This window comes from Lates calcarifer, linkage group LG24, assembly GCF_001640805.2.
Source record: "Lates calcarifer isolate ASB-BC8 linkage group LG24, TLL_Latcal_v3, whole genome shotgun sequence".
NCBI classification, from domain to species: Eukaryota; Metazoa; Chordata; class Actinopteri; family Centropomidae; genus Lates; species Lates calcarifer.
This window is the reverse complement of record NC_066856.1, coordinates 12449227-12474451: the sequence shown is the minus strand read 5'-3', so window position 1 is coordinate 12474451 and position 25225 is coordinate 12449227. Positions and strand designations below refer to the sequence as shown.

Genomic DNA, 25225 nt, shown 5'->3' with positions numbered 1-25225 from the left:
GTGAACCAGCCTACAGCAGTTCAGTGTAATGCAATATTCTGTAAAGCAATAAACTGCATTTTTTAAGCCTTAAATGTTCAGTTTTCATTGAAACTGTTTAATAAAGGCACTGACTCAACTCTATGGTTATTTGTGAGGCTGTAGTGTGTGTTGTTGTTGTTGTATTGAATTACATAATACTGTAAGGTTGTTATGTCATTTTAGCCCCTCCTGTTTAGAATATGAGTGTAAAGACAGCTAAGAGTACTGTTATGGGTTTATGCTAATTTAAAATGGCTGAACAATGTTTATGGACTTGGAAAAAAATTAAAGGTCAAAATCTGATCTGTGCAACAAAAGCCAAGATATCCTGCCTTTAAGTTAGTTAAGTTCCCAAAGACTGGAGAATACACCTCCAATAATACTACCATTGTTTTGTTAAGCATGACTTCCAGACTGTCCAGTTACAAACTCATAGTTTCTGTTAAAAACTGTACTTTCCACAACCAACCCAAGACTGAACCTGATGACAAAAGTTCCCTTCAGAAGATATCATATCACTGTTTTCACAGGCTGAGTAGTACACCCTGTGAAGACTAAATTGATCTTGAATGGGGAAAATTACTGATCAGTTAAAAGAAACATGTCAGGGGTCTTCACAAAACATGGATTATAAAATGTTCTGCAGCTATGACAGACAGTATGTGCCTATTCAACAGCGTTGCAGTACAAAGTGTCACAGCCAGAGATAAGAGATTACAGTTGGCCTCTGTTTGAGTTTGTACTGTCTCTACGCAGGACATTCCAGGAGCTGCACTGTGTGACGTCGCTCATACGGGATCACATTTCAAAAGGCACGGCTCCACTGGCCCACAGTCAAACCACAGACCTCCTTCCTGGTGCAGCTGATTACTTGCAAGCATTAAATGACTTCAGGACTGGCTTATTAGATAAAGTCGAGCGCATACACAGGAGCAATTCATTCCTGAGAAATTGGAGAGATACACCCTCTTTTTCCTCTCTCGTGTTGCATGTGACTATACGCTGCAGTGTGCTTGTCATCTTTTTCCCAGAGCTTCATAAATTTACTCTAATGTCCTCATATACTTCACTCCAATTCTCTCTACACCCTCCTCCCCCTCTTCCTCCTTTGCAGTGCCCAGCCTCTACTGGCGCCACGGCAGGGTCATCCGGGGTTCCACAGCAGAGGGGAATGCGTAGAAACAACAATCGTACATTTTTACAGAATGAAACCATGAATGAACCACACACAAAGCACAGAATACTCTAGCCAGCAAAAGCCCAGCAGCACTGACCAAGAGAACCTCATTAAACACTTTTAGGAGTCATTGTTGCTCATATGCTACCAATTATCCATATGCATGCAAAGGCTGTTTTAACTCCCTGTGATAATTATCTCCTGGCAACCTGAAATCCACTGGTGACAAGAGTTTGCGAGTGGTTTGGTTTGTGTATATCCTTAGAGAGCAGCAGAGAGTGCCCTGATGCAGTGCTGCTGTGTGCTGACAGAGTAGGAACAAAGGTGAAGCTGTGAGTACAAACTGTGCACACAGACAGGAAACCTGATATTCCAGCTCTCGACACGGACCGAATCTAGAGGGAGGGAGAGTTGTGTGCTTTTGTGTGTGTGTGGTGTGTGTGAGATATCAACAGCAGTGAACATTAAGTCCTGCAGGATCGTGCTCTCCACAGACGGGCACGCTGAATGTGTGTGTGTGTGTGTGTGTGTGTGTGTGTGTGTGTGTGTGTGTGCGTGTGAGCGAACAGTACATCTGCACCACAATTAATCATCTGCGACCAAAGTAAGTTGAGAAACTGTGTCAGTGCAGAGTTTAACCTGCTTTCCCATGCACTCACACTTTGGCTTTTATCAGATCTGAGCACCAAATGCAACAAAGAATATTTAAATATATGCAAATCACTAAAATACATCAAATTAATCGCATGCACTTAGAGAGATATTCCTCATTAATAAAAAGCAGCTCTTTCTTGGTTAATCGGGCAGGGAAAGATAAATACTTACTACAGTTTCACTGACTGATTAATTCTGTTTCTTTTACTGCTGAACAAGAGCTGTGTTTGTCACCATGTACAGTTCAATGCAGTGCCTCTGTGTGCTGCCCCTGACCCAGCACTGTTATGTGAAACCCTGGGCACCATGCTCCAGTGCTCAGCTATGCCGTCACCCCCTCTAGGCATGTAGCAAACACAGCCCTTTGAGTAGCCAGCGAGTGGGCTGCCCTCCTAAGCCTCGCAAAGCAGCTTAGAGCTCCGGCCGCCTCCACGGTGGTCACACGTGTGAAACGTGCACTCTCACTAACACACAAACACATGCACAGGCAGGCTCGACGCTGCCTGTCCTGTGGCCACAATGAGGTAGGCGGTGACTTGCGCAGCTTCATATGGACAAAAAGGGGACGGGTTAGGTCGCGGTCACTCCCACTCAGCTGTACTGAAGCACGTTCCTGCTCAGGCTCAACCCTGCTGCACACACACCTGCAGAAAAACATGCAGGACACAGGGACAGAGAAAACATACACCACGTACTGCAGCTCACCACTACTCATGTTCTCCCTTGGAAAGAGGGAGGGACGACTATTCTAACAAATCATAGCCATGTGTTAGGAGAAGCTGACACCGTGCTGCTGAACTTTTTTTTATCCTTTTCAGCACTGGAAAGAATACACTTTCCTAATGACACATAGATTCCCACTTAGATCCTTCCATCACGCTCTGAGCACAAATGAACTGAGAAATACTTTGGTAAAACTCAGCTGTAGTTTTGTTCTGTTTCCCTCACTGTTCTCCAAAACATGATGCAGCCTGGATGAACTGCTACACCTAATTAGAATCAATTATGGGCGAGAAAAACAGCCAAACAATCTAGTTTCTCTGACAACAGAACAAAAGCATGTTTTTCTTGTATTATTTCTCTGTGGACATGGGAGTATTATCTGGGTTTGTTGTGATTCCTACTCTCAGTTGCTTGTGATTTAGTGATCAAAGAATTGAAGCTTTTTATACTCTTTTGTTATCCTCAATAAGAATTAATTAAACGACTAAAATCTACATGTAAAATGTACTGTAAGCTCAGCAACCATAGATCAGCCCTGCATCTTCTTTCTACATAAAGTGATTTCTTTCAAGCGTTGGCTTCTTTTCAGCTGCTTCTTTGATTTGTGACTCAGCTAAAGGATAAATTTATACACCTTCATCTCACTCCTTTCATTCTTCCTCCTCTTGCTCCTCTTCCTCCTCCTCCTCACTTTTCTCTCAGCTAAAGGAGGGATTCACAAAGATGTACAGAGGATCTGAAAAATATCCTCAAATCTGGACTCAAAGCATTAGAAACAGAACAGTCTAAAAGTGAATAAAAATAAGAAGTAACAATGTGTTTTTGTAGATTATCTGCGCTGATATTCACGTATCAATGCAGATACACATAATGTGACAAAGTTCCTGTTCTCCAGTTGTTCAGCGAAACTGTAACAGGCAACAAATTTGCAAATTGCATCAAGCGATAAGTTTCAGCATCAGTTCGGTCAAAAACCAAAGTTGAAACCTCACTGACACAATATCCTCTGAAACCTTCACATGTTGCAACTGTGAATTATTAATATGTAAATATGTGTTCAGAAGCAATCAATCAATCTGTGTTTTCTTGCAGATAAAGAACTATTTCCAAAATGTAAGAACAGAATTTTAAAATCTAAAGTCAATTTGTGCGCTTGAAGTCACACAAAGTATGAAGGGTGTTTTTTTCCCCTTGTTTTGTCCATTAAAGGTTGAAAGCACTACAGACTATAAGAAGTGATATGTCATTAGGAAGATAAGTTTCTTCCTTTCAGTCCAATCATCATCCAGTCTATCTTCCATATTTTGTCATTTGGCACAACACTTCGGGAGCCTTCATCTGCTCTCTGCGTGCTTCTGTTTTGGATTCATGCACTGAACATTTGCTCTTACGTCAAACACGTCATGAAGAACAGATGCACGCACATGAATGCATACTGAAACGGAGGTGACGTGTTCACCAACAACTGATAATAACTGTGTGGTGTATGATGTTCGGGATGCTGGAAAATCTGATCATCTACGGCACTGTGGCTCATCAGAAATATTAGCATTTCTATTTTTATTTAAAATACTCAAAATGTGTTGTGTACGTAATGAATATGTAGAATATTAAGTCAGTCAGCAGTTGTACATGCAGCAGACTGAGGGAGATATGATTAAGTCTTCATTGGCATGAAATAGAAAGTATTAAAGTTAATCCATCAGAGTGCAAATTAATAGTTAGGGCTGATATTACTACTAAAGCAAAGAGTAAAGTAAACGTAAAGTATGCTAACTCTCTTGCTACTTGTATGTTTTTGCCTCTTCAAGGGTGGTCTGATTCTCAAAAGAAGACCAAGATCTAAACTACAGATGGGACATTTCAAACTAATTCATCTTGGCATCAAAGCAAGCTGGCCAAGAAATGACTGATAAATAAATAAGACATTCCTGGATGTGCCAAAATAATTACTTAAGCTAAGCTCAGCTACACCAAACTGGATAACAGAGGCCTATTATTAACAGTACCTAACAGCTATAGAATTAAAGTATCAGATGATTATGTAAACATTTGGAATAAAAGAAAAATAAACATGTTTTTTCCCCTACATTCACGAATGACGAGTCTGTTTTTCTCGAAAGGTTCTGAATGAACACCAACTGGATTACCTCAATTACATGTTGGGCAGTATCACTAGTAGCAGCAGCATGAATCATACGCACACACACCATCGCTGAGTCACACACACTCTGCCTGCCCTCTGTGTTACAATGCACTGGTTTTACCAATCTAAGGTAGGGTCATGACTGCTGGACGTGAGTTGCATCGTGTGCGTTTGCGCGTGCGTCTGTCACTCACATCTGACGGCAGGTCATCCAACCAGTGTCACAAGCTCTGGAGAGCAGCTGCAGACCTCTAACTGGCTTCTCTGTGATGCAGACATTATCCTGTACAGACATTTTTTTAAGAGAAAAAATGACTGCAGCAGGGTTACGTGAGGTAACAGAAGTCTACAGCCTTATGATTACAGAATATTTCACAACACGATGTATAAACTGATTTGACTGTCTGTGCTTATGTATGCATCACTGGCCAAACATTATTAAGCTGAATTGACCTTATCTTCATCAACTATCTGGTCTCTGTTCTCACTGCTGTACGTTCTGGGTTATTTTGGTGCACTGAAATAACCTAGTTTGGCCTTGAATAGCCCCACTGTAATGTTCCCACATAACCCAAATGTGGGTAAGACAATACAGAGTGTTGCCATTTAATGGTCTTTACCACCCCCTACTGGACTCCCTAATATAATGCTGGGCATGAACAATATGCAAAGCCAATCCCCTCTCACAGTTGTTTTTGTTCATTCAAGAAAGGCACGTTCACACAGAAAGCACAATCAAACACAGGGAGACAGACAGATGTGTCCGTGAGTGAATGCGCCTCCCTCTGTGCAGTGCTTCATCAGTCACTGAGTGTAATCTGCAGGTATCGGAGTCTCCTTCCAACCAGCCACAGATCCTCCCCGTTATCAGCTGGCTGGTGTAAGCAAGTGTGTTTAAAGCGCAGACAAGGCCAGTAAACTTCCCCTAATAACACTGCACAGTTCACAGTCAAAGGCAGTGCATTGCATATTCCCTTTCATGTCTCCAGTGCCTCTGAGACAGAGACAGGAGTGGGTTTTGAAGGGAGGGATGAGGGTTGTAGTCAAAAGGAGGGGCAGAGGAGGGGGAGACAGCCAGGCTGAATCTCTCTTTTTTTGCCCCAGGGGTGTGTGCTGCTGCTGTTGCTCTTTCTTTGTCTGAAGACTGATTAACAGAAAGCATGACTAAAGAGAGTGAATATGAATTGTGCACGCTGACAAAAGCTGCCATTGTCTCAAACCTCTACTGCATTTTTACAAGTGTGTGAAATAGAGGGAAAGCCAGATAACAGGCACTACAAAGATGTGTTCAGTTTGAGTAAAAACAGAATTACCACCACATAAAAATTCTCTATTACAAGTAAAAGTCCTGCATTCAAAATTGTCCATAAAATAAAAGTATGGTAAGGAGTAAATGGCTCCTTTAAATATAGTGACATTAGTTCTAACATCTTCATATACTGTTCTTGATATTTTGATTTTATCCCATGTTTGAAACTAAAATCCTAAAAAAAAAATCTTAAAATTTTAACTAGTAACTGATAACAACTGACATTATGTAGTTGAGAAAAAAGGATTTCAATCAAAAATCTAGTCAACACATTGTTTCACAAAACAGAAATACTAAATAACAATTTTTTTAAAGGGATAGTGCCAATTTTTAGTGTGTTCCACTGCCCCCAAGTGGCAGAACTTCAGTAAATGGATTTAGTAACTGTCCACAATCGTTTGAAGAGCTTTGAGCAGACTAGCTTCATAATAACAACTTATCATTATCATTATTATTTCAGCTTTTGTGTCAATGCAAGCCCATATGGTTTTAGTATGGTAAATATATATCACCATAACATGGCATTAAAATCAATCATTTCACATAAGAAAAAAGCTGCTATGTGTACATATACTGCTGCATTTTACCGTTTACTCTCAGTAAAAGCTGTGTTCAGTGGAGTCTACATTCCTCAGCTGATTGCGGTTTTGTTGCAGTATGTGTCAGGAGAAGTCTGGCCAGGGTCGGTGTTGGTGTCAGTGTTGTCAGCGAGATCACAAGGGAGCAGAGCTTCCCCCTGTTCTTAGTTCTTGACCCTCCAGGGCCAGGAGGTCTTGGAATTCCTGGGTGGAGACGAACTTCTACAACACTTGTTCCTTGTGGGCTGTCTAGCACCATTGAGCCCCTGACACTTGAAATCTAATTTAAGAACTAAAAACCTTTAAAAGAGCAAGTAAAAATTAATTGTTCATATTTTGGATGGTAAAATTTATGTTGTTATGCAGTCTAAAACAACTCCAGTAACTTCACCAGACAGGTTTGACAGTTAATGTATAAGGGATTTTGGAAGACTGCAACAAACATTTAGAAATTATTACTCTCTCAGGCACAACTGTGTATAATAATTTTCATTTTCCCTGTATTGTATTAACACTGTACATTTACTACTGGGGACAGGCAGTGTGTTGTGCTTTATACTGCCTCGTGAATGTGTAAATATGTCACCTGACAACCTCTGTTAATCAGTATCTGTCAAAACTCAGCAGACATAAAAACTCTCTCAAAGCAACAGAGCTGCGTATTATCATAATTCTTTCATTTTCAATATGTTGTATTTGCTGTTCTTTGTCTACTCTTTTCCTGCTCTAATGACCCAACTTCCCCTCAGGATCAATAAAGTTCATCTCTTTTTATCTTAATGCATGGTCTGTTGCTGCTCAAAGATCATATAATTACATCTGAGCTTTGGAGTTTTAACCTGACATCAAACACTAAAGCATCCCCTGAAAACTCACACAGCAGCCAACACAAACAGTAACAAAAATGCTTGACACAGAGTGAAAAGGAGATTATTGTTTAAATGTTTTCTGAATTGACAACAGAAGTATCAGTATTTCAGATGAAAGCAGCAGATGCAGTCTGTATTTTCTGACCAATTTATATCCTGTTGTTTGCTACTCTAGACTTTTTCATAAATCACTTTACACACTGTGTGGTAATGAGGAAGAAAAAGGACTTTGCTCTCATCGTGTGCAAGTCTTGTGATGCTGCGGAAGAGCTTCTGACTGTCACAGAGAACAGACACCGACTGACATCTGTAAGGTAACACTTCAGTTTTAAAGCTGCTTTACTCACTTACACAAAATATAAATTATGATCTGATCTTCAGATTTAGTAGTTATTACACTCTTTTGCATTGCAGGTTATGACGTCTCTCAAATCATTCTATGTTGCATTACTGTATATGTATGTATATATTATAACCTACCAATTCTACGAGTTAATAGGAAAATGTTTAGCTTTATGAGTACACAGAAATGCTTACTAGATTTGTTAAGACAATGGTAAAGATAAATTCATTGCTTGCTGGCATATCGTACTAGGCGATACAGTTGTTTACAAACTCTGCACTGCTGTGAAGTGTCTGGTCATGGAGTGGAAGAGTAATCTGTGGCGCACCCAGTCACTGAAGAGCCTCCCCTCGTCATGTGACAAGCCCACCTGGACTGAGGAAGGACTGTGGGACAAGAAATCATCTGTGTCCCAACTGGTTGCTAGGTGAAACAAACTTCAACTCTCTCACCCTCTCTACATCTGTTAACAATAATCTTCTATATGCAGTAATATGGCTTTTTTGTGAATGACAGGTATCAAACTACAGTGGAAGTAAGTGCATCAATTCAAGTAACTTCAGTAAACAGTGGTGATGCAAAGCCAAAGCAAGTGTTGAAAGAGGTAAGCTCATTTTTGAGCTGTTTGCACAGTCCACAAACAAAGCAGGCTTCAGGGTGGGGAAAAATAATCAATGCAGCAGCATGCATACATGTTTTGTTTTCTGTGTGTATCACTGTCAGATAACACCATCTCTTCTGGAGAACAAAGAGACTGGTCTGGCTTCTCTGATGAGGAGAAATGAAGAGAGGGAACGGTCTCGAGCCAAAAGCAGTTTAACGCGCAGTAAGTCAATGGGGAGCCTTCAAAACGGCGCTGGCTCCATAGAGGCCCTGAAGGCCTTGTTTGAGTCCAACGCAGCCACACAGAGCAAGGTGAAGAGCAGTTTCAGAGCTGCAAACTTCAAATCACCTTACAAGGCAGCAGACACTGTGACGGTGATGAATGGAGAGGTTGAGGAGGTGAAGAGGTCTGCAGAGGAACAGAAGGCAAAAGTTCCTGCTGATGCTCCAGTTAATGACGCTAAAATGGATGCAAAGGCAGATCATGTGACTCAAAAGGTAAATAAAACAGCTACTTTTAGTTTAACAAGTGAAAACAAGAATTTTGCATTTCTCAGCTGATAAGAATCAAGAATATCGACTTGTACTCCTCTGTTTCAGAAAACATGAAGGTACCTGCAAATTCATTGATTCATTTCAAGTCTCTATCAAAGCCATCATCTAACTTCCATCATGTTGCTTCCAAAATTAAAATCAGGACTGCATATTGTCATACAAAAAAGATACATGTCTACATAGAAGCACTGACAATTCATTATTTCTCTCTCAAGGTGGTGAATAACACCCGGACAGAGAGGAGAAAAACAATAGGGGGTATTGATTTTGAAAAACTTGCATCCTCTCAAGCTGGTGAGTACGACACTATTTCCTCCTTTCCAACCTACTACCCAGTAAAGCTGGAGAGTGAATGAAAGGTTCAAAGAGTAATTCCAGATAATAGACAGGCCCGAGAGGGATCACTCTATTGAGCAGTTGTCAGTAGAACTTGATTGGACTTAGATTGGCAGACATAGTCAATCATTTAAAAAACGCAAAAAAAAACAAATAATAAAAAGCCCAGCCACAGCCTACATATGGCAATAAGAAAAACACTTCCAGGACAAAGACCAGTAGATAAGAATAAATGATATAATGATTTGTGGACGACAGCCATGATCAAGGTTGTGAGGGAAAAGTAACTGGCATCAGGCCCTCAAGGCTGTGATTAGGCTGAAAAAATTCAGACACCACAAACTGTGCAAAGTTGACTAACAACAAGCTTTGCAGGTGTTGAAAATGCACGCTGGATGGGTTAATGGACATGGGACTAAGAAAGAGTAACATAAATATGACAGAATACAAAGAGTTCAGCAAGAAACTTTAAAATTAAATTTCCAAGGAAAATTGCTGGAAATAACTGTGTAATTTGGTACTAATCTTACTAATTATAGAAGAAAGAATACATGCTCAACTAGTATATTTCCAATTAATTAATTTAAATATCATTACAGGCAGAGTCTTTTAGTCAGTGCACAGCAGGTTGGCTTAACATGCAAACATGCCAACTCTATAGTTAAGCATCGAATTATGAATTCTTATCCAACTGAAAAACACAAGACGAAGACAAAAGTTCCCTGGCAAACATTCCCTGGAAAGCTGCCTCCGAGACCTGTGACTCAGGTCAAAGCTTAGGACGGTGTGAATGAAAGGGAAGAGGTGAAATGGAGATGAATATCACCACTATGACTTTGCAAGAAGCCATGATTGACTCAGCCTGGTGCAGGGATAGTGGGCCACTCCAGAGCAGGACAGAAATAGCCGACATGCTTCTAGTCCTGAATAAGTGCAGGAGGGTGAAGGGGTCAGCTGTCACTGGGGCAGGAATGAGACAGGGAGAGAGGGCGACTGAGAGTGGCAGAGGCTGCGTTACCGGACACAAACCTACAGCAGCAACGTCAGTTAGATGTTAGATGAAGGAAATAAGAAGACAGGCAGGACGCAGGGAATTGGAGGCTGTTAACGTCCTGTGAGTACAGTTTTGTATTTTGACCAGATGGTTCAACTAGAGAATAATCTGTGTGTCAGATGATTTAAAACAATTCTATATGCACATTATATGGCTTGCACATGGTCTTTAAAACTTTAAAACCTCCCTTGAAACTCAAAGTTTAATAACTATGGTATTCTGATGCAACTAATTGCACTTATGGATGAAGACAGTTTTAAGGGCTATGTAAATCTGGATTTTTTTTATAGTGAGGAGACTTTAAAATCATTACAGGTTGGACTAAAAGCTAACAGCAAACATTCACCAAATCCTCATCCTAAAGAGTTCTCACTTTATACTTAAAACACTGTTTCTGTTTTGCTGTGTTTTCCTGATTGGCAGCAGCTGGTTTTACTGCCTGTAAACATTATAAACAATTTTAAGACGTGTTATGTGTTTACTTTTGCTTTTCTATGCTTAGTCAACTGTAGCTGCAGTGAGTAATCTACCCTTTTAACTCTCAGTATGTATGTCAGTGGAGTCAGGTATCTGTTCCGCTGCACCACAAGTGGTACATTTATAACTCGACCACATGGCAGCTGTTAAATATCAGCTTAGAAAGTGTGGCTGCTAGTGAGCCAAAAACTGATAACTATTAACACACGGTCTGGTGACATGGATGTGAACACAGAAGTCAGTATGCTACTGAAATGAGTCACTAAATTCTGTTTAAATTGTCTCCCAGTCACATGATGTTGTGACAGTCTCCAAAAATACATAGCACTTTATTTTGACACGAGGCAGCTGCCTTTTTGACAACTGATGTTTACTAGTAAACAAAGTGAGACTAGATTACTCTCTTTACCCCAAATCCCATGTGACTTGATGCCACTGTCAACATGTATCTCAGAGAAAACCATAATTTAACACATTAAAACTGTCGTGTCTGATATCTTTGCAGATGAAAAGAGAAGGTCGATTGCCGACTTCAGAGACAGCTCTTTCATCCAAACCAAGGAGAAACTGTGTGTCTCAGTTAAAGCTATGTCTGCTTGTTATATGTCAAAGGTGGCACCTCAGGAACCGACACAGAGTCCTTTAAAACTGGTAAACAAATGCCTACTTATTATGTGATTCCTTTTTTTTTTTGGTAGAATAAACAATGTTAATTAATCTTATTTATTTATATACATTAAATATGTAGCCACACTATTTCAGACTTTATGTAGAAAGATGTATGATTACCGGACAAAAAATGTTAACTGTAATAAAAATAATTTGTTTTATCTGTTGTGACCTTTAAACTCCACCGCAGAGAAAAGGATGATGGACAAAACTGCTCTGCATTGTACTGTAATTTCCATCTGCAAGTACAAATATCTAGTGCCATGGCAACATGTTCCACACAGTAAATGTGTAGCCATTACCTTTGACAATAAAACACTAAACTATGTCATATAATGATTTCTGATAAAGCACATTATGTCACACAGGGTTAAGTCAACATTGGTTATTTAAAGGTAACTTTATAAGATAAAATAAATTATTGTTTCTCATCCAGGCACAGGATCAATCATCTGAATCTGGGAAAAGAGTCAAATTAACCAAGGTAAGGTGGAATTTCACCAAACATTTTGCATGTTGGTGCACGTTGGATTTGCACTGTCACAATAACATAAACAATTTCCACATTATCATATTCCATATAGCTCTGCTTTTCTCGAGGCTTGTAGTTCACAGATATTGGATGTTATTTTATTATGTATACATTTTATTTATCATTGCGGTTACATTTACTGGTTGCTCTTGAGTTCAGCTAACCCACTGATACCTGGCATGTGGAAAGCAAATCGACTGGGATGGTTTGGAAGGTAACATATGGCTCTTGTTGCATGTGCGCACATTCTGGAGCATGATTTTCATTGGATAGCTTATTCCTGTTAAAAAGGACTCAATGATGAGAACCATACTTTATTCTTCTAAGATGGCTGAAGATTCCCAAAAAAGGGAAGATGACCTCCCTCCACCTCCTTTAGCCAGACATCAGCCAGGACCAGAAGACATCTCTGGGGCACATTCCCAGCAATCCATGCCAGCCTTTTCCAAAGAAAAGTTATACCAGCAGCGGCAGAAATGTGAGCTGAGAAGACTCCTGAAGCACACTCACCCAGAGGTGAAGATGCTGGATGAAGTTGTGGATGAGGAGCTTGCTGAGGTTTTGAGCTCTGAGACTGTGGTGACAGCTGGTGAAACTGGATATGAGGGAGAGGTCCTCTCAAGACGCTTGATATTTGAGAACTGTGCCTTGAGTAACAAAGTGTCTCCTTACACCCCTAAGAGTCACATGGCAGACAGAACAGTGGACAGAGGTGATGTCAGTAAAACATCAACTGTGTCTGAGGAGCATGAGGGCAGGCTATGTGATGAAAGTGTGAAAGGGATCGTGGAGGATGACAAAACGATTGGTTCTAGTCCAGATCCAAACAGAGAGTGTGAGGAGGAGATGATAAGAATAGATGTTCAGGCTACCAGGAGGATATTTGAGAATCAGTCTGTGAAAACATTGAAGCCAAATCCAGATAATAAGTTCCAGGGGAAAGTTTCTATTTCTAGGGATGAGACAGGGCCAGTCCAAAAGCAAATACATGACTCTGAAGTGAGCAGCACAGAGAATATACACTGTGAAAACAAAAGAACTACATGCACCAAAAGTCTTGATTTGATAGATCAGCCCCATAAGCAAGGCCCATGTGTTCATGTTGTTCGTCAAAGCACTAGGTTTTCTGGTGGGGAAGAAGTTTCCTCTGGTGAAGCAGCCTTTGAGGATGACCTTACAAGTCTTTCAGGTCCAGAGGAATTTGAGGAAAGTATCACAACAAGTGTAGATCTTTTGAAAAACAACCCATTTATCTCAACAAACATAGAAAGAGAAAATTCCTATGTGCATGAGTTAAAATCCCAAATCCCAGAAAATCCCAGTGGGGCAGCTGAGGAGTATCTAGTAACTAATGTCAAGAACAGAGCCTATCTGTTTGAATCACTGCCATTTGACAGAATTAGGCATCAGAACAAGGATGAAATTGAGACGTTGGTGGAGAACATCAAAGAAACGTTGAATTCCCTGTATCACGTTAATGCCATTCATTCAGGTGGATCAATCATTGAGGTGAATGAGACAATGATAGCTAAAAAGGCTAAATTCACACTATCAGAGGGAGGGCCTAAGATTAACTATGATGAGGTAGCTGAAGGTGGTGCACAAAACTTCATACTCCAGTTGCTACCACGTGCAAACCTAAAGCCTCAGATCACTTACTTAAAGGAGGATAGTAAAGGAAGTATGAAGGCCACAGTGGTGAATGTACCTGTTGCCCAGCATCAGTTCCCTACCAGCCAAGACACAGAGTTTAAAACTGCCAATGTGGTTCAGCTTGTTGAGGATATTCTCAATCAAGATAACTCTCTGAGAAAAGGAGTGATCATTCAGAAGGATGCCAACACATGTGCTGAAGTCATTGTTTACTCCCTTTACAATTATTTTGATGAGGATGATGTGAAAAGTTACAGTGCTCCACAAGGGCATGCTGCAGAGTATGATGAACCAGAAATGGAGAAAACTGATATTAGTAAAACAGAAAATCAAGGACTAAGAAAAGGCATTATTGAATCAGCCATAAGCTGCCTTCGAGAAACTTCTCAAGACCAAATCTGCACAGGATCAATCAGGCCTGAAGTCACAGTAAAGGGGAATGTAAAACTGTTCAAGAGCTGTATTGAAAAAGGAGATCTGGAATATTTGAAAACTCTTCAGGCTGAACCAACAGTGCAAGAACAAGAACTTCTTCCAAACCAAACTCTGGCTGAACAGAGCACACAGCTTCATCATGAATTGAGAGGAGGTCAGGCAGAGGAGAGTTCTTCAGAGTGGGTCCCAGTGGATGTAAAGAGACTGAAAGGCATGTTCTCTGGGGATCAAAGAGAAAATCAAACAAAGCAAAATATCCATGAAAATTGTGTCCAATCTACCACCATTTTGCATCCATGTACAGGTCAAACTGTGCCACTTGGAAAGAGCCAATCCTCTGGAGAACGCAACATTGGGGTATATGATCGTGAGCAAAGAAAAAACACCCTTTGGAAGTGTGGTGGCCGAGGACAGGAAGAAGTGTGTAACTTTACAGCTGCACCACTGGGGCCTTATCTACATCTTGAGACACAGGATGATGACAGGGTCCATCAAGCTGAATTAGTTGAGGTGGTAGATGACACTGATGAAATCTCTAACCTCCAAACCGCAATCCATAGCCTCCAACAGGCCACAATGGAGGCCAAATCTTTGTATTACTCATCACAAAACAAACAAATAGCAGGTGATGTCAAACACTCAAGAACAGAAGCAGAATTACCTCAAGAAAATGAAAATCAAAAAGTGGACTTGTGCACTGAGCCAAGGTGGGATGAAGCTCCATCAGCCTCAAACATCACTTCAGAATATAAATCAGACCGCCAACATGAAAATACAGAGACGTGCCATGAAAAAACTAATTCTGAAGAAGTGCTAACTACTGAGATATGCAACAAACAGGGTCAAAAAGGAACAGATGTGGTTCACAAACACCTTGAAGCTTTGGTTGATAGTTCAAAACTAACACCTGGACAACAAGAGGAAGAGGAAGTTGTTTTTCATGGCAAACTTCAAGCAGCTTTGGATTCCTTGGAGAGATCCAACATTAATATCGCAAGGGGAGATTTCAAAGCAGCTATGATATATAGAAACTCTTCCAAACCTCACAAAGAAAGATCCCAAAATGTGGATGCTTTGTCTGTTGAAAAGCCTATTATCAAAGAGTTTTTCCCTGTGACTGAGCCCAGGCCAACTGAAGTACCATTGAGACAAGAGTTCTCCAAGGAAGAGGTGACTGCAGCAACTACAGAGCCCCAAAGCCAAAGTGAAACCCTAAATAAACCAGTTACAAGTACTGACTTAGAGAAAAGCAAAAAGCCTGTTGTTTCAAAACCAGCCATCCCACCTAAACCAGAGCATCTCAAAGTGAAACAAAGAGATAATCAATCCAGCCAACACAAAGAGCCCTGAGGCAACCCAAACAAATACTGTAAGACCTGAAATGGAAAAACAATCCAAAGAAGAAACTGTTGCTCAACCACTGACAACATCAGTGTCATCTAAGGATGAACATATGAAAGACCTGTCCAAAATAAACAGCGATGCAGATTCAGGGCCAAATTCAGTAGATCATAAAGGTGAAACTAGTCAGATGTCTCAGAAAATTCAAGTAAGGCACCAAGTCCAAGGCTCAATCAATATCACCGACAAGAGTACTTTTAATCGAACAGAGGATATAAATGTCACAGCAGCAGCCAAAAAACTCCAGGAAAAAAGCCCTGTCAAAGAGAATATGAATGAAACAGATGAAAGTCATGTCGATTTTCATGAAGCATGCCAGAAATTTGGAGGTAAAAAGGCAATTTCAGTAAAGAATGCCCCTGTAAAGCCAAAAAGAGTAAAAATTGCCCAGCCCAACAACAGCCAAAAAGATACATCTGGAGATAATAATCCACCTATTCTCATACATGCAGATGCAAAACCACAACAAACTATAGCTGGTCCATCCTACAGTGGCACAAACACCAGTGGTCAAACTGCTGACAGCAAAGACAGGCACGAGAGAGAAATGAAACAAGAAAGCAAAGTTGAGATGAGGGAAAAGAAAGGACGAACCGAGACAGAGGATGAGCGCCGACAGCGGCTGTCAGTTCACATGGACGAGATCATGAGGGGAAACATAACAGCAGCCATGGAAATTTTTGACAACCTGCGAAAGCAGGAGGAACTGCAGAGCATCCTCAGTCGAGTTGAAGAAATTGAACAGGACACAAGTGAGGTTGATGTGCAGTCTCTGAGGAGAGTATTTGAGAACGTCACTGACTGGGTTGTCAGTTCTGACAAAAAGAAACAAAAAGAGGTAAAAGTGGAACATAGAGAGGAGAAGTCACCATTGAAGAGCGACCCTGAAAGTAAGTCCTCAATGGCACATGTTTTTGGAGATCTTGAGAGAGCCAGTGAGGAAATCATGAATCTAAAAGAGCAGACCTTAGCCAGACTCATAGACATAGAGGAAGCCATTAAGAAGGCTCTTTATTCTGTCTCTACATTGAAATCTGACTCAGATATTGCTGGTTTATCATGCCTGTTCAAAGAGTCCTTAGGGACAGTGCAAGGATCCCCATCCTCTGGTAATATTAGTAAAATTAGCATTGGGTCAAGCAGAACAAAATCACAGCAGGCACAGGGAAGCCCTACCACAAAGGGAAACACAGCTCTCTTAGCTGGGCCAAGCACAAGCAATGAAGTAGCCTCTGCAAAACGAGCAAGTCCCCCATCCTCACCTGCCTTCATCTCCATCCAGTCAGCTGCTAGAAAAACAGATAAAACAGATGTGGTGGCACCAGAGACCACAATCTGCCCGACATGTCAGCAAAGCCCAAAGATAGAGGAGAAATTCCGGACAACAAAGACCCTGACATGCAACAGCCCTGCTCAAAACAGAAAGAGGGATCCCAGAAAAGGAGGTCAAAAACAACTGACTTTCAGCCCACTTAAACCTAAGCGAGAGCTCAGTGTACTCGAGGTGCAGACTGAACGTGTGGGGAACAGTGTTATAGGAACCAAAACAGTCACAGAGAACTATGAGCAAAACGATAGCTTTGGTAACCGGTTTTACTCATCAAAAACTTCCACTGTTGTCACTACTCACCCAGAAACCATGACAACAACGCATCAGGTCACAACATACCCAGAAGTTCGGCTGCCAATCAATCAGAAACTTTAAATCAGGCCCAGTTAGTCATTGTATATATAAGTTTGGACAGTGTTTCTCATTTGTATTTCATGTACATAATTTTATTAGCCCAAGATATTAATTGTGTTGGTTGTTATTGCTTGTTTGTTTATTTATCAGAGGTTTAAGATGTTCTTATTGATGTTTAAGGATTTCTTTTTAGCTTGTATTCTTTTACTGTTTTTGACTTAGATTTGAAAATTAAATACAGATTTTTGATTTTAATGTATGTCTTTGTGTTTGTTATTAATGCTCATTACTGTCAAAAAATCTTCTTTGGTTTACTCCAGCTCAAAATCTAACTTTTTTCATCAGTTTCAACCAACCTGTCAAGAGATGTGCTCTGCCTGTCTGAAGCCAGTTTATCCGATGGAAAAAATTGCTGCAGACAAATACATCTTTCACAAAACTTGCTTCTGTTGTAAAGTGTGCCAGAAAAAATTAAGGTGAGCTATTACAATATTCTACAGGAAAATCACCTGCAATATTGATCGATGATTTTCAGTACTTACTTTAGTCACTTTGATATTGATACATTTTGTACTGGCCTGAATATAAAACAGCTCTAACTGTAAGCTGACCTCCTATGCAACAAATGAGGGAAAAAAATTCAATATTAATGCTAAAAGCACAGAGGATGTAATTTTGACAATACTTCAGATAAAGTCTTACCTTCTTTAGCTGAGGCTGGTGAAAAGCTTTCCCGGCTTCAGTCTGTTTTTCAGTCACATAGGGAAAGGGACACGTGGAACTCAATAGCCTATAGCAACATTAAAGCTAAAGACGACCTATAGTTATAGACACACTCCATACACGGTGTTTATCTACTGTTGCAACATGCAACGCACCTCCAACCTTTGAGCACAATTGTTGTTTAATTTTATATTTGGGCCAATACCTACTATAGACTTGTTTTCCGAATACATTCAAATTTGTTTGATTGGTTGAAAAGAGGCCATGCTTTTAACAGACAATTTGACACATACACGCTGCCTTTAAACGGAACTCGTGAGCTGCGGTAACGACAGGGGAATCGTGTGCGCTGTATGCTTGGCACCGCTGCGAAAGCAAAGGCAACGCGGATGCAAACAGAAGCCACAGAGGCTAATAGTTTAGTTAGCTTGCAGGCGGGTAACAGAGTGCAGTGAATGCAAAGGCATAATAACAGGGGGGAAAGATGAGGCGGTGGGGAATACCAAGACTTTCCTCCTTTACACAATCTAAAATAAGCAAAACCCAAAACAAAATACATATATACAATATATTAACTTACCATCCAACGAAAAATGAACTTCCACGGCCTCCGCCACTTCCGTAAACGTCACTAAACACGTCGAATTCGGAGCTTTCACAAAATTGCTCATAATATATCCCAAGAAGGAGATATTCATATGTTCTCCTCTTATGAACACGGTACACACGACCGCATGTGAAAGTAGCAACAGTCCAACTCAACTTTACTCTTTTACAAGAAACCCGTCAACACACCTCTCTGTTAACCGCTTAAGGATAACTACTTAAACCTGTAAGTAATTCTGAAATGCAAGATAAAGGAAAATGAAATCAGTCACGTAGCTACTATAACCACAAAAATACCCTTTCTGCCTCCAACCAAATGGTCATTAATTTGTGCTGTAACTGACAAACTCTGTTTATTTGTAGCATGTACAATTATGCACCTTTACATGGGGAATTCTACTGCATATTTCACTACCAACAACTGTTCAGAAGAAAAGGGAATTATGATGAAGGCTTTGGATACGCTCAACACAAGAACCAGTGGCTTCTGAGGAATACTGCTGATGTGGTGCATGATGAATCTGAAGCATAAATGTACAATGTAGATGTAAGTACCAGCAGGAAAGGCAAAAGTGATTTCCATTATGTATATTTACTTTCATATTCATGATTAATCTTATAGTGGCTTTTCTCTGTTAAAACTGTGTCTTGTTTCTGTCCTCAGCTGATGAGATGGTGACTGTGATGCTACTGCCATCTAAATTTTACAGTGTGTTCATCTATGTAATGGTAATGATTAATAGTGTGTTGACACATAACCCACAATGTAATTGCAACAAGAGCATAATCATTGTAAGAAACTGTGCAGCATAAGTATGACAGATGCCAGCATAAGTAACTGTCGCCTTCATTCATCCCATATTGCTGAATGAAATGCTTTTTAGTTCAGATAATACATTTTATGTATTCCTTTTAATAGGCATTGAGTAAAATTTAAAACCAGGTTTTGGAATTTAATTTGAACAAAGTTAATAAAGAGGAATCAAAAATTACAATTATTTTCAACTACACATACTGGCCCTGGTGCTCATGGGCTGATTTTTCATTATAAGCAAACCAGAATCATGAATGGATCAGAACATGAATCAGACCAAACTTACTTAACAACCACTGCTTAACTAGTGTAAGATAATATTGTACATGTGATATTACGACAAGCATTATTTTGAAATATGGAGGGCTTCCCTTATGACGTGGACATAAAGAAATGCACTGGTTCCTATCATAAATATACTGCAGTAATTTTTGTGACAATAAAATAAAACAATGTTCAACGCTGAGTTTTGTGTTTAAGTAAAGTTATTTTTTCAGATATTAAAAGCATATTTAAGAAATCATTTGGGATAGCAGGCATTAAGGCAAGTGGCACCACAAAAACAGGAAGCATGTTTGACATATTCTCCCTCCAAGGTGAAGTACAGCAAAACTGATCAACATACAGGCATTTAAGCAATGTTCAGGCTCACTGAGGACTTATTGAAAATTTTATTTTATATACAAATTTCAGTTATTGAACAAGTCCATAACATCTGCAACAGCAAAACCAATTTTGTACTACAAGAACTACAAAAAATAGAAATTCAAACCAAAAAAGTAAAACATGAAACCTAATAACAGTTAAACATGATTCAGTTAAAGCTTTGCCTTTTAGCTACCTGCATACTAACACAGCACTGTTACCACTGTATCAGTTGAGAGCATGTACACTGCTCCTCCTGATATGAAAAGACTGTGAAAACTATTATGTCCACATAAATTACATTTTTGTGCTCTTTTCTGATTTGGTCTCTTTAGTGCAGGATCCCTCCTCAACAGCCCCAGTCTCAGGTTTTCTGTAAGTGGAAACAATAGCATTATTACATACAATTGCTCTGATTCTCTGATTGCTCTGAGAAATAACTACTCTGCTCTCTCATCAACTCACATGAGTTCAGCGTGGTCCTGGAGTTCGACATTACGTGTTTCAGGCAGCAGTAAACAGAAACATCCAGCAACAATGGGGATGATTCCATATATCAGCATAGGGATGGTGTGATGGTAGACATCCAGGAGCCTTATCAGTGGAGCGAGGATACCCGCCACACGAGCACACATGGAGTTCAGACCTACACCATTCTGCCTATGAGGGATAAACACTGGGCTCATCAGCAATCTCATAGTAATATAAGTAAATATGGCATTTTCAGCCGGTATGATGTGGGACATTACCTACCTTACCTTAAAGTGGTAGGGTATAGTTCTGCAGTATAAACATAGACTATGGAGAAACTGGCAGTTGCTGCAAATTTTCCTAGGACAGCTATGACTGTTACCACTACAGGGAAGATCTGAGGGACAAATAGTAATTCAGAAAAAAAAAATATTTCAGACATATATAAATGAGTGCAAAACATGTTTTAAAGAGTAGGAGAAATGTGTCACATTTGCATTCATGTCTTCCATTGCCACCTCACTAAGTCCTGCCCCACAAACATTGGAGCAGGGTCCAGTGACCATATAGCTGTGCTCCATAGACTCACATGCAGTCATTTTGGATTTCCATCATTCTCAGGCTGGTTTGGTCAATTTACACATGTAAGTCAAACAGCTTGATGGACTAGCAACAACAAAGGGGAGGGGCTTAGTGAAGGGTCAGTTTTACACACTGGCCAAACACAGGCCAGCCATATACTCGGCCTTGTCCTAGTCTTGTTATAAGAATGCAATTTGTCCTTTTTGTTCAAAAATCAGGTAAGGATGGACAGACAGATCACAACAAATTCCTATCATTAATGCAACACATTACTCTTTGGGATGGCAAGTATCCCCAGACAAGCAGCTCCTCCAAAAAACAGCACCCCTGCTTGACATATTCTCCTCCCAAAGTGCTGGATGAGAGGCAAACTGCCCAGACGTGCAGGAATTTCTACTACTCCAAAGATGAACTGTGTGAGGTAGATATCCAGACCAAAATTGCCAACATTCAGGCTCAGTCCATAGTACATCAGACTTGTTCCAAACCTGTAAAGTGGGAGGAATATCTTCAGAGATACACAAAAGATATTGGTTTAGATGTGACAGAAGGTTGTGGTTGAAATAAACTCTCACCATATGTAGCTCATTACAAGAGCACGTTTTCTCAGATATGATATCCTGAAGATGTCCAACATGTTTCCTCTTTTAGATGTACCTTCAGCTTCCAGCTAAACAATTTAACAATGTTTTTAGTGTATATTTATTTATTTTGTATTTGGTTTAAACCAAAGCATGCTTGAGGCTGCTCACCTTGTCTAGCAGGTCTTCCGGGACCTTCCTCCTATTCACCTTAGCTGCCCTCCGGATCTCCTTTATGGCCTCCTTTTTCTTGCCCTGGGTGATGAGCCAGCGACCTGACTCTGGAAGAATCCTACATGACATACAGCCCCATGATCACAAAATAAAATATCTACTTTTATTTTTTCCGTGACTATAATTTCAGAAATAAACATCTAATGTGGCACATGAGGCTGCTGACCAGTAAAAGATTCCCAGGACAAGGACAAGAGGGCTGAAGAGGACCAGCTGCAGGATCCTCCAGTTACGGATCAAATAGGCGATGCCAGACAATATCATCAGTCCAAGAGGGAAAAAAGAGTGGCAGATAATGGTGCAGAGAGCAAACTTGGAGGAATCACTCCATTCTCCACCTTCAAAGAAAAAACATATAAAACAGAGAGGCATCATTTCTGATTGCATATATTTTGTTTTTGTAACAAGTGTGTATGCAAGTTAACAATGGTTTCTAACTTATCTAGCTGTAATGTTTCATGCTTTTGTAATGCAACACTCAAATCAAAATATCAAACACATCTGCAGTGTAACTGGAGGCACAAGATGGACTTAGGTCCCAGGGGATTATTTTGAATCTACTGTATGTGCTGTATCTTACAGCTTTCTTGTTAATTTTATAATAATTTTAGAAAAAATCTCTTGGCATGTACAAGCAAAACACAACTCATGAAACTTAAACATAATTAGGCCCTTTTTTTAAACCCTGAGTTGGGCTGGGGAAAGCTGAAAAATCAAAGCTGAAACTGAGACAAAGAACTGTGTTTGTCATGTGTTTCACATGCAAATGTTGACTCATATATATGACCAAGCCCTTGATTGAAATTGTATGTTTTGGTTTCAGTGTTAGAGACCCACACCCTTCCCATAAACTGTAAAAAAAGTCAACTTATATTTTCATCGTATTCTCTGTGCCTTAGGGCACAGTTTATTACTGTACATTTGCACACCAGCACAACTGCACTTTCTCTAGACTCTGAGACTCTGCATTTTGGCATTCACTTTAAGTGCACTATATCATCAGCATCAGATCTATCAGTGGTTTAAAGCTACTATGTGTAGAAGTTAAAAATGTTTGACTTTGGCACCCTCTTGTGGTAGAACCATAAATTACACCATCTGCCACAGTGTAATTTATGGTACTAGTGAGTGTATTGCATTGAGTGTGTTCTTGTGTGTATACGAGTATTGTACTTACCTATCACAAATGCATTAGCAATAATGCCAGAAATTGAGATGCCACCTAAACATTTGAGAACGATATAAACATAGATGTTGGGTGAGAAAGCAGCACCGACACCAAACAACAGAAGGAGAAGGAGTGAAAGCAGGACCACAAAGCGACGACCAAACCTGCAAAAAGAACAGAACTGTCAAACGGTTTATGTATAAAATAGTTTAGAATTGAAAGCAGAATCAATTTCTGACACCCAGTTGCATTAGAATAGTGGTCAGTACCTGTCAGCCATCTGCCCCAACACCAATGCTCCAACCAGAAGACCGGCCATGTAGATGGACTGCGATGCCTCAATCACACTGCTCCTGTCACACACCAGGTCAAACTGATGACAGGAAGGAGGAAGAAGATAGTGAAAAAGGGAGGTGGAGACCTGGTCCATGACATTGGTGATAACTACATCATCTCCTAACATATGGAGCTTCTGAGATTTTCACTTTTTTAAATCGAGTTGTTTATGAAGTGTTGTGTTTTGTTTGTGTTCAAAAGAATGAATCTTTTGGGTGTATGAACTGAGCTGAACCACTTCCTGCAGTGATCTGTTCATTTCTCAGTTAGGTTGTGAACATGCAGGGATATAAGCACAGAGGCCATTCTTTTCTCCCAGCTAACTGCTAATGTATTTTTCCAGTAGTTTCAAGTTCCTTGTTGTTGTTATTTTTTAATATTATTTTTTGGGTTTTTATGCTTTTATTAAAAGGACAGTGATGAGAAATATACTCTGTTCAGCCATATTTCTCTTCAGTGAGCTGAGGCTACATAGTCCAAACACTGAACGATTCACTGAACAATCTTTTTAGTTAACTGATTCTGCTGAAGAAAACTGTTACGCTTCACAAGTACTGAAACCAGGGTAAAAGGCAAGTGCCATTGCTAAATGCTTTCAGAGCAGTATGGTGGCTCTAAAGAGACAAAAAGTCAAAGTCAGCAGATCATAGATAACGCAGAACAGCAGCCAAACTACAAACATCAGCTTATTTACTTAATAAACAGATTAGCCTATCCACTATATTAACAACCTACAAATTATTAATCATTTCCTATAAAATGAACTGGTACAAAAATAGATGTTTGCATAGTTCTGCCCAGCACTACTTTTTACCTCTTTACTGTTCTGAGACAGTACAACCAGACAGTGACAAAAATTTGTGGTAGAATAAAAGTGTTCTTACCTCTGTAACAAGGCTGGAGGCTCCTTTGGGTGCCTCAAAATCTGATCCATTTATGCATCCTGTTGTAGTGTTGATTCCATACACTACAATAGTTTCCAAATCCCAATCCACAGGTGTGAACATTTCACAGCTTTCATACTTTCCATCCTTGTTCACAGGGATGGTGAGATTTCTTTTTATGTCGTCTGTCAGGTTGGGACCTCGGTCCAAGATCCAGTCAGTATTACAGTGATGTGGGAAGTTCAGGCCGGTAAAAACCTGACCAATCACATCAAAAGCTACAAAAATGCTGGGGATGCATAGTGCAGCCACTACACGTTTCTGGAATAAACCAAACTCCCCGATCTCCTTCAGGATCTGCCCAAAGTTGCTCATATTGGTATCAGAGTGTCCTCAGAGTGCAGTGAGGGACAGAGAAAGCAGCGTCCAGCTTAAAGCAACATCCAGCCACCAAGTCAATTTGACTCTCGTCCTGTAAGTTAATATTTAAACTGACAATCACAGTGCTTTTATGACCTGCAAAGTTGGTAACAGACTACCAAAGTATTACCATGTGACACGTAAGGATCCTTCAGGCTGAAGGATCTCTGGCTCGAGGCCCAACATCCACACTAAGACCTGTACTTTTGGACTTTAATTAACATCATCTGTGAGCTCAGCAAAAATGTGAGAGCAGGAGGGACAGGAGGGTGGTTCAGACTAATTCACTCGGGGACTGTCTGCTGCATTGTGAAACTTCTAACAAAAGTCTCATCAGGAATGTTCGTCAGAGTCTGAGTTGAGTGGACATTTGGCCACGATCGCCAAACCAGAAGCTCCTCTCTGATTGGTCAAAAACATGTGTCGCCAGAATTCTGTTATCAACAGTTCACCTAAAGTGCAAAATACAAGATTTCCTAAAACAAACTAACACAGAATTTTACAGGAATCTTTTTGCCGCAGTCACAAAACATCCTGGCTGC

General features: G+C 40.2%; 3 protein-coding genes and 1 long non-coding RNA gene across 11 annotated transcripts in view; 2 read left to right on the top strand and 2 right to left on the bottom strand.

The window, feature by feature from the left end:
- LOC127139241 (uncharacterized) overlaps positions 1–18881 on the bottom strand; it is a 44851-nt gene extending 25970 nt beyond the window's left edge. Inside the window, exon 1 of one of the 2 annotated variants that reach the window (XR_007809322.1) lies at positions 17922–18881. This is a non-coding gene — a long non-coding RNA (uncharacterized LOC127139241). The remainder of the gene's footprint in view (positions 1–17921) is intronic. The other variant, XR_007809323.1, reaches the window with a different exon arrangement.
- Positions 7654–19828, top strand: LOC108881698 (xin actin-binding repeat-containing protein 1). 6 transcript variants are annotated; one of them, XM_051066716.1, is made up of 11 exons: positions 7654–7786; positions 8111–8247; positions 8337–8424; positions 8544–8921; positions 9194–9272; positions 11351–11496; positions 11951–11998; positions 12374–12562; positions 17565–17695; positions 18912–19095; positions 19213–19828. In XM_051066716.1, the coding sequence occupies exons 1-10, from the start codon at positions 7688–7690 to the stop codon at positions 19078–19080; spliced, it is 1464 nt and encodes a 487-aa protein (XP_050922673.1). In that variant the 5' UTR covers positions 7654–7687; the 3' UTR covers positions 19081–19095; positions 19213–19828. The 6 variants fall into 6 exon arrangements, with proteins under 6 accessions (XP_050922673.1, XP_018529309.1, XP_018529304.1 ...); XM_018673793.2 differs by lacking the exon at positions 12374–12562; XM_018673788.2 differs by lacking the exons at positions 17565–17695; positions 18912–19095; positions 19213–19828 and having other exon boundaries at positions 12374–15490.
- Positions 15490–17474, top strand: LOC127139240 (xin actin-binding repeat-containing protein 1). Its single transcript, XM_051066717.1, has one exon. The coding sequence runs from the start codon at positions 15516–15518 to the stop codon at positions 17238–17240; it is 1725 nt and encodes a 574-aa protein (XP_050922674.1). The 5' UTR covers positions 15490–15515; the 3' UTR covers positions 17241–17474.
- Positions 19829–20014: 186 nt separating the features above from the next.
- Positions 20015–24957, bottom strand: slc22a13b (solute carrier family 22 member 13b). 2 transcript variants are annotated; one of them, XM_051066719.1, is made up of 9 exons: positions 24264–24957; positions 23313–23416; positions 23053–23207; positions 22042–22213; positions 21813–21933; positions 21636–21730; positions 20761–21548; positions 20473–20667; positions 20015–20380 (listed from the first exon to the last, which is right to left on the bottom strand). In XM_051066719.1, exons 1-7 carry the CDS (start codon positions 24636–24638, stop codon positions 21317–21319), a joined length of 1254 nt encoding a protein of 417 aa, XP_050922676.1. In that variant the 5' UTR covers positions 24639–24957; the 3' UTR covers positions 20015–20380; positions 20473–20667; positions 20761–21316. The 2 variants fall into 2 exon arrangements, with proteins under 2 accessions (XP_050922676.1, XP_050922675.1); XM_051066718.1 differs by having other exon boundaries at positions 20766–21548.
- Positions 24958–25225: the final 268 nt, after the last annotated feature.

Excerpts from the sequence above, each read along its gene's own strand:
- LOC108881698 (XM_018673788.2), top strand. The coding sequence starts at position 7,688 with ATGAGGAAGAAAAAGGACTTTGCTCTCATCGTGTGCAAGTCTTGTGAT. Across the intron at positions 8,248-8,336 it reads GTGTCCCAACTGGTTGCTAG|GTATCAAACTACAGTGGAAG; the intron begins GTGAAACAAACT and ends TGTGAATGACAG. Across the intron at positions 11,999-12,373 it reads AAAGAGTCAAATTAACCAAG|ATGGCTGAAGATTCCCAAAA; the intron begins GTAAGGTGGAAT and ends TATTCTTCTAAG.
- slc22a13b (XM_051066719.1), bottom strand. The coding sequence starts at position 24,638 with ATGAGCAACTTTGGGCAGATCCTGAAGGAGATCGGGGAGTTTGGTTTA. Across the intron at positions 23,417-24,263 it reads CCTCCAGCCTTGTTACAGAG|TTTGACCTGGTGTGTGACAG; the intron begins GTAAGAACACTT and ends TCCTGTCATCAG. Across the intron at positions 21,731-21,812 it reads CGGAAGACCTGCTAGACAAG|CTGGAAGCTGAAGGTACATC; the intron begins GTGAGCAGCCTC and ends TAAATTGTTTAG.
- LOC127139240 (XM_051066717.1), top strand. The coding sequence starts at position 15,516 with ATGGAAAAACAATCCAAAGAAGAAACTGTTGCTCAACCACTGACAACA.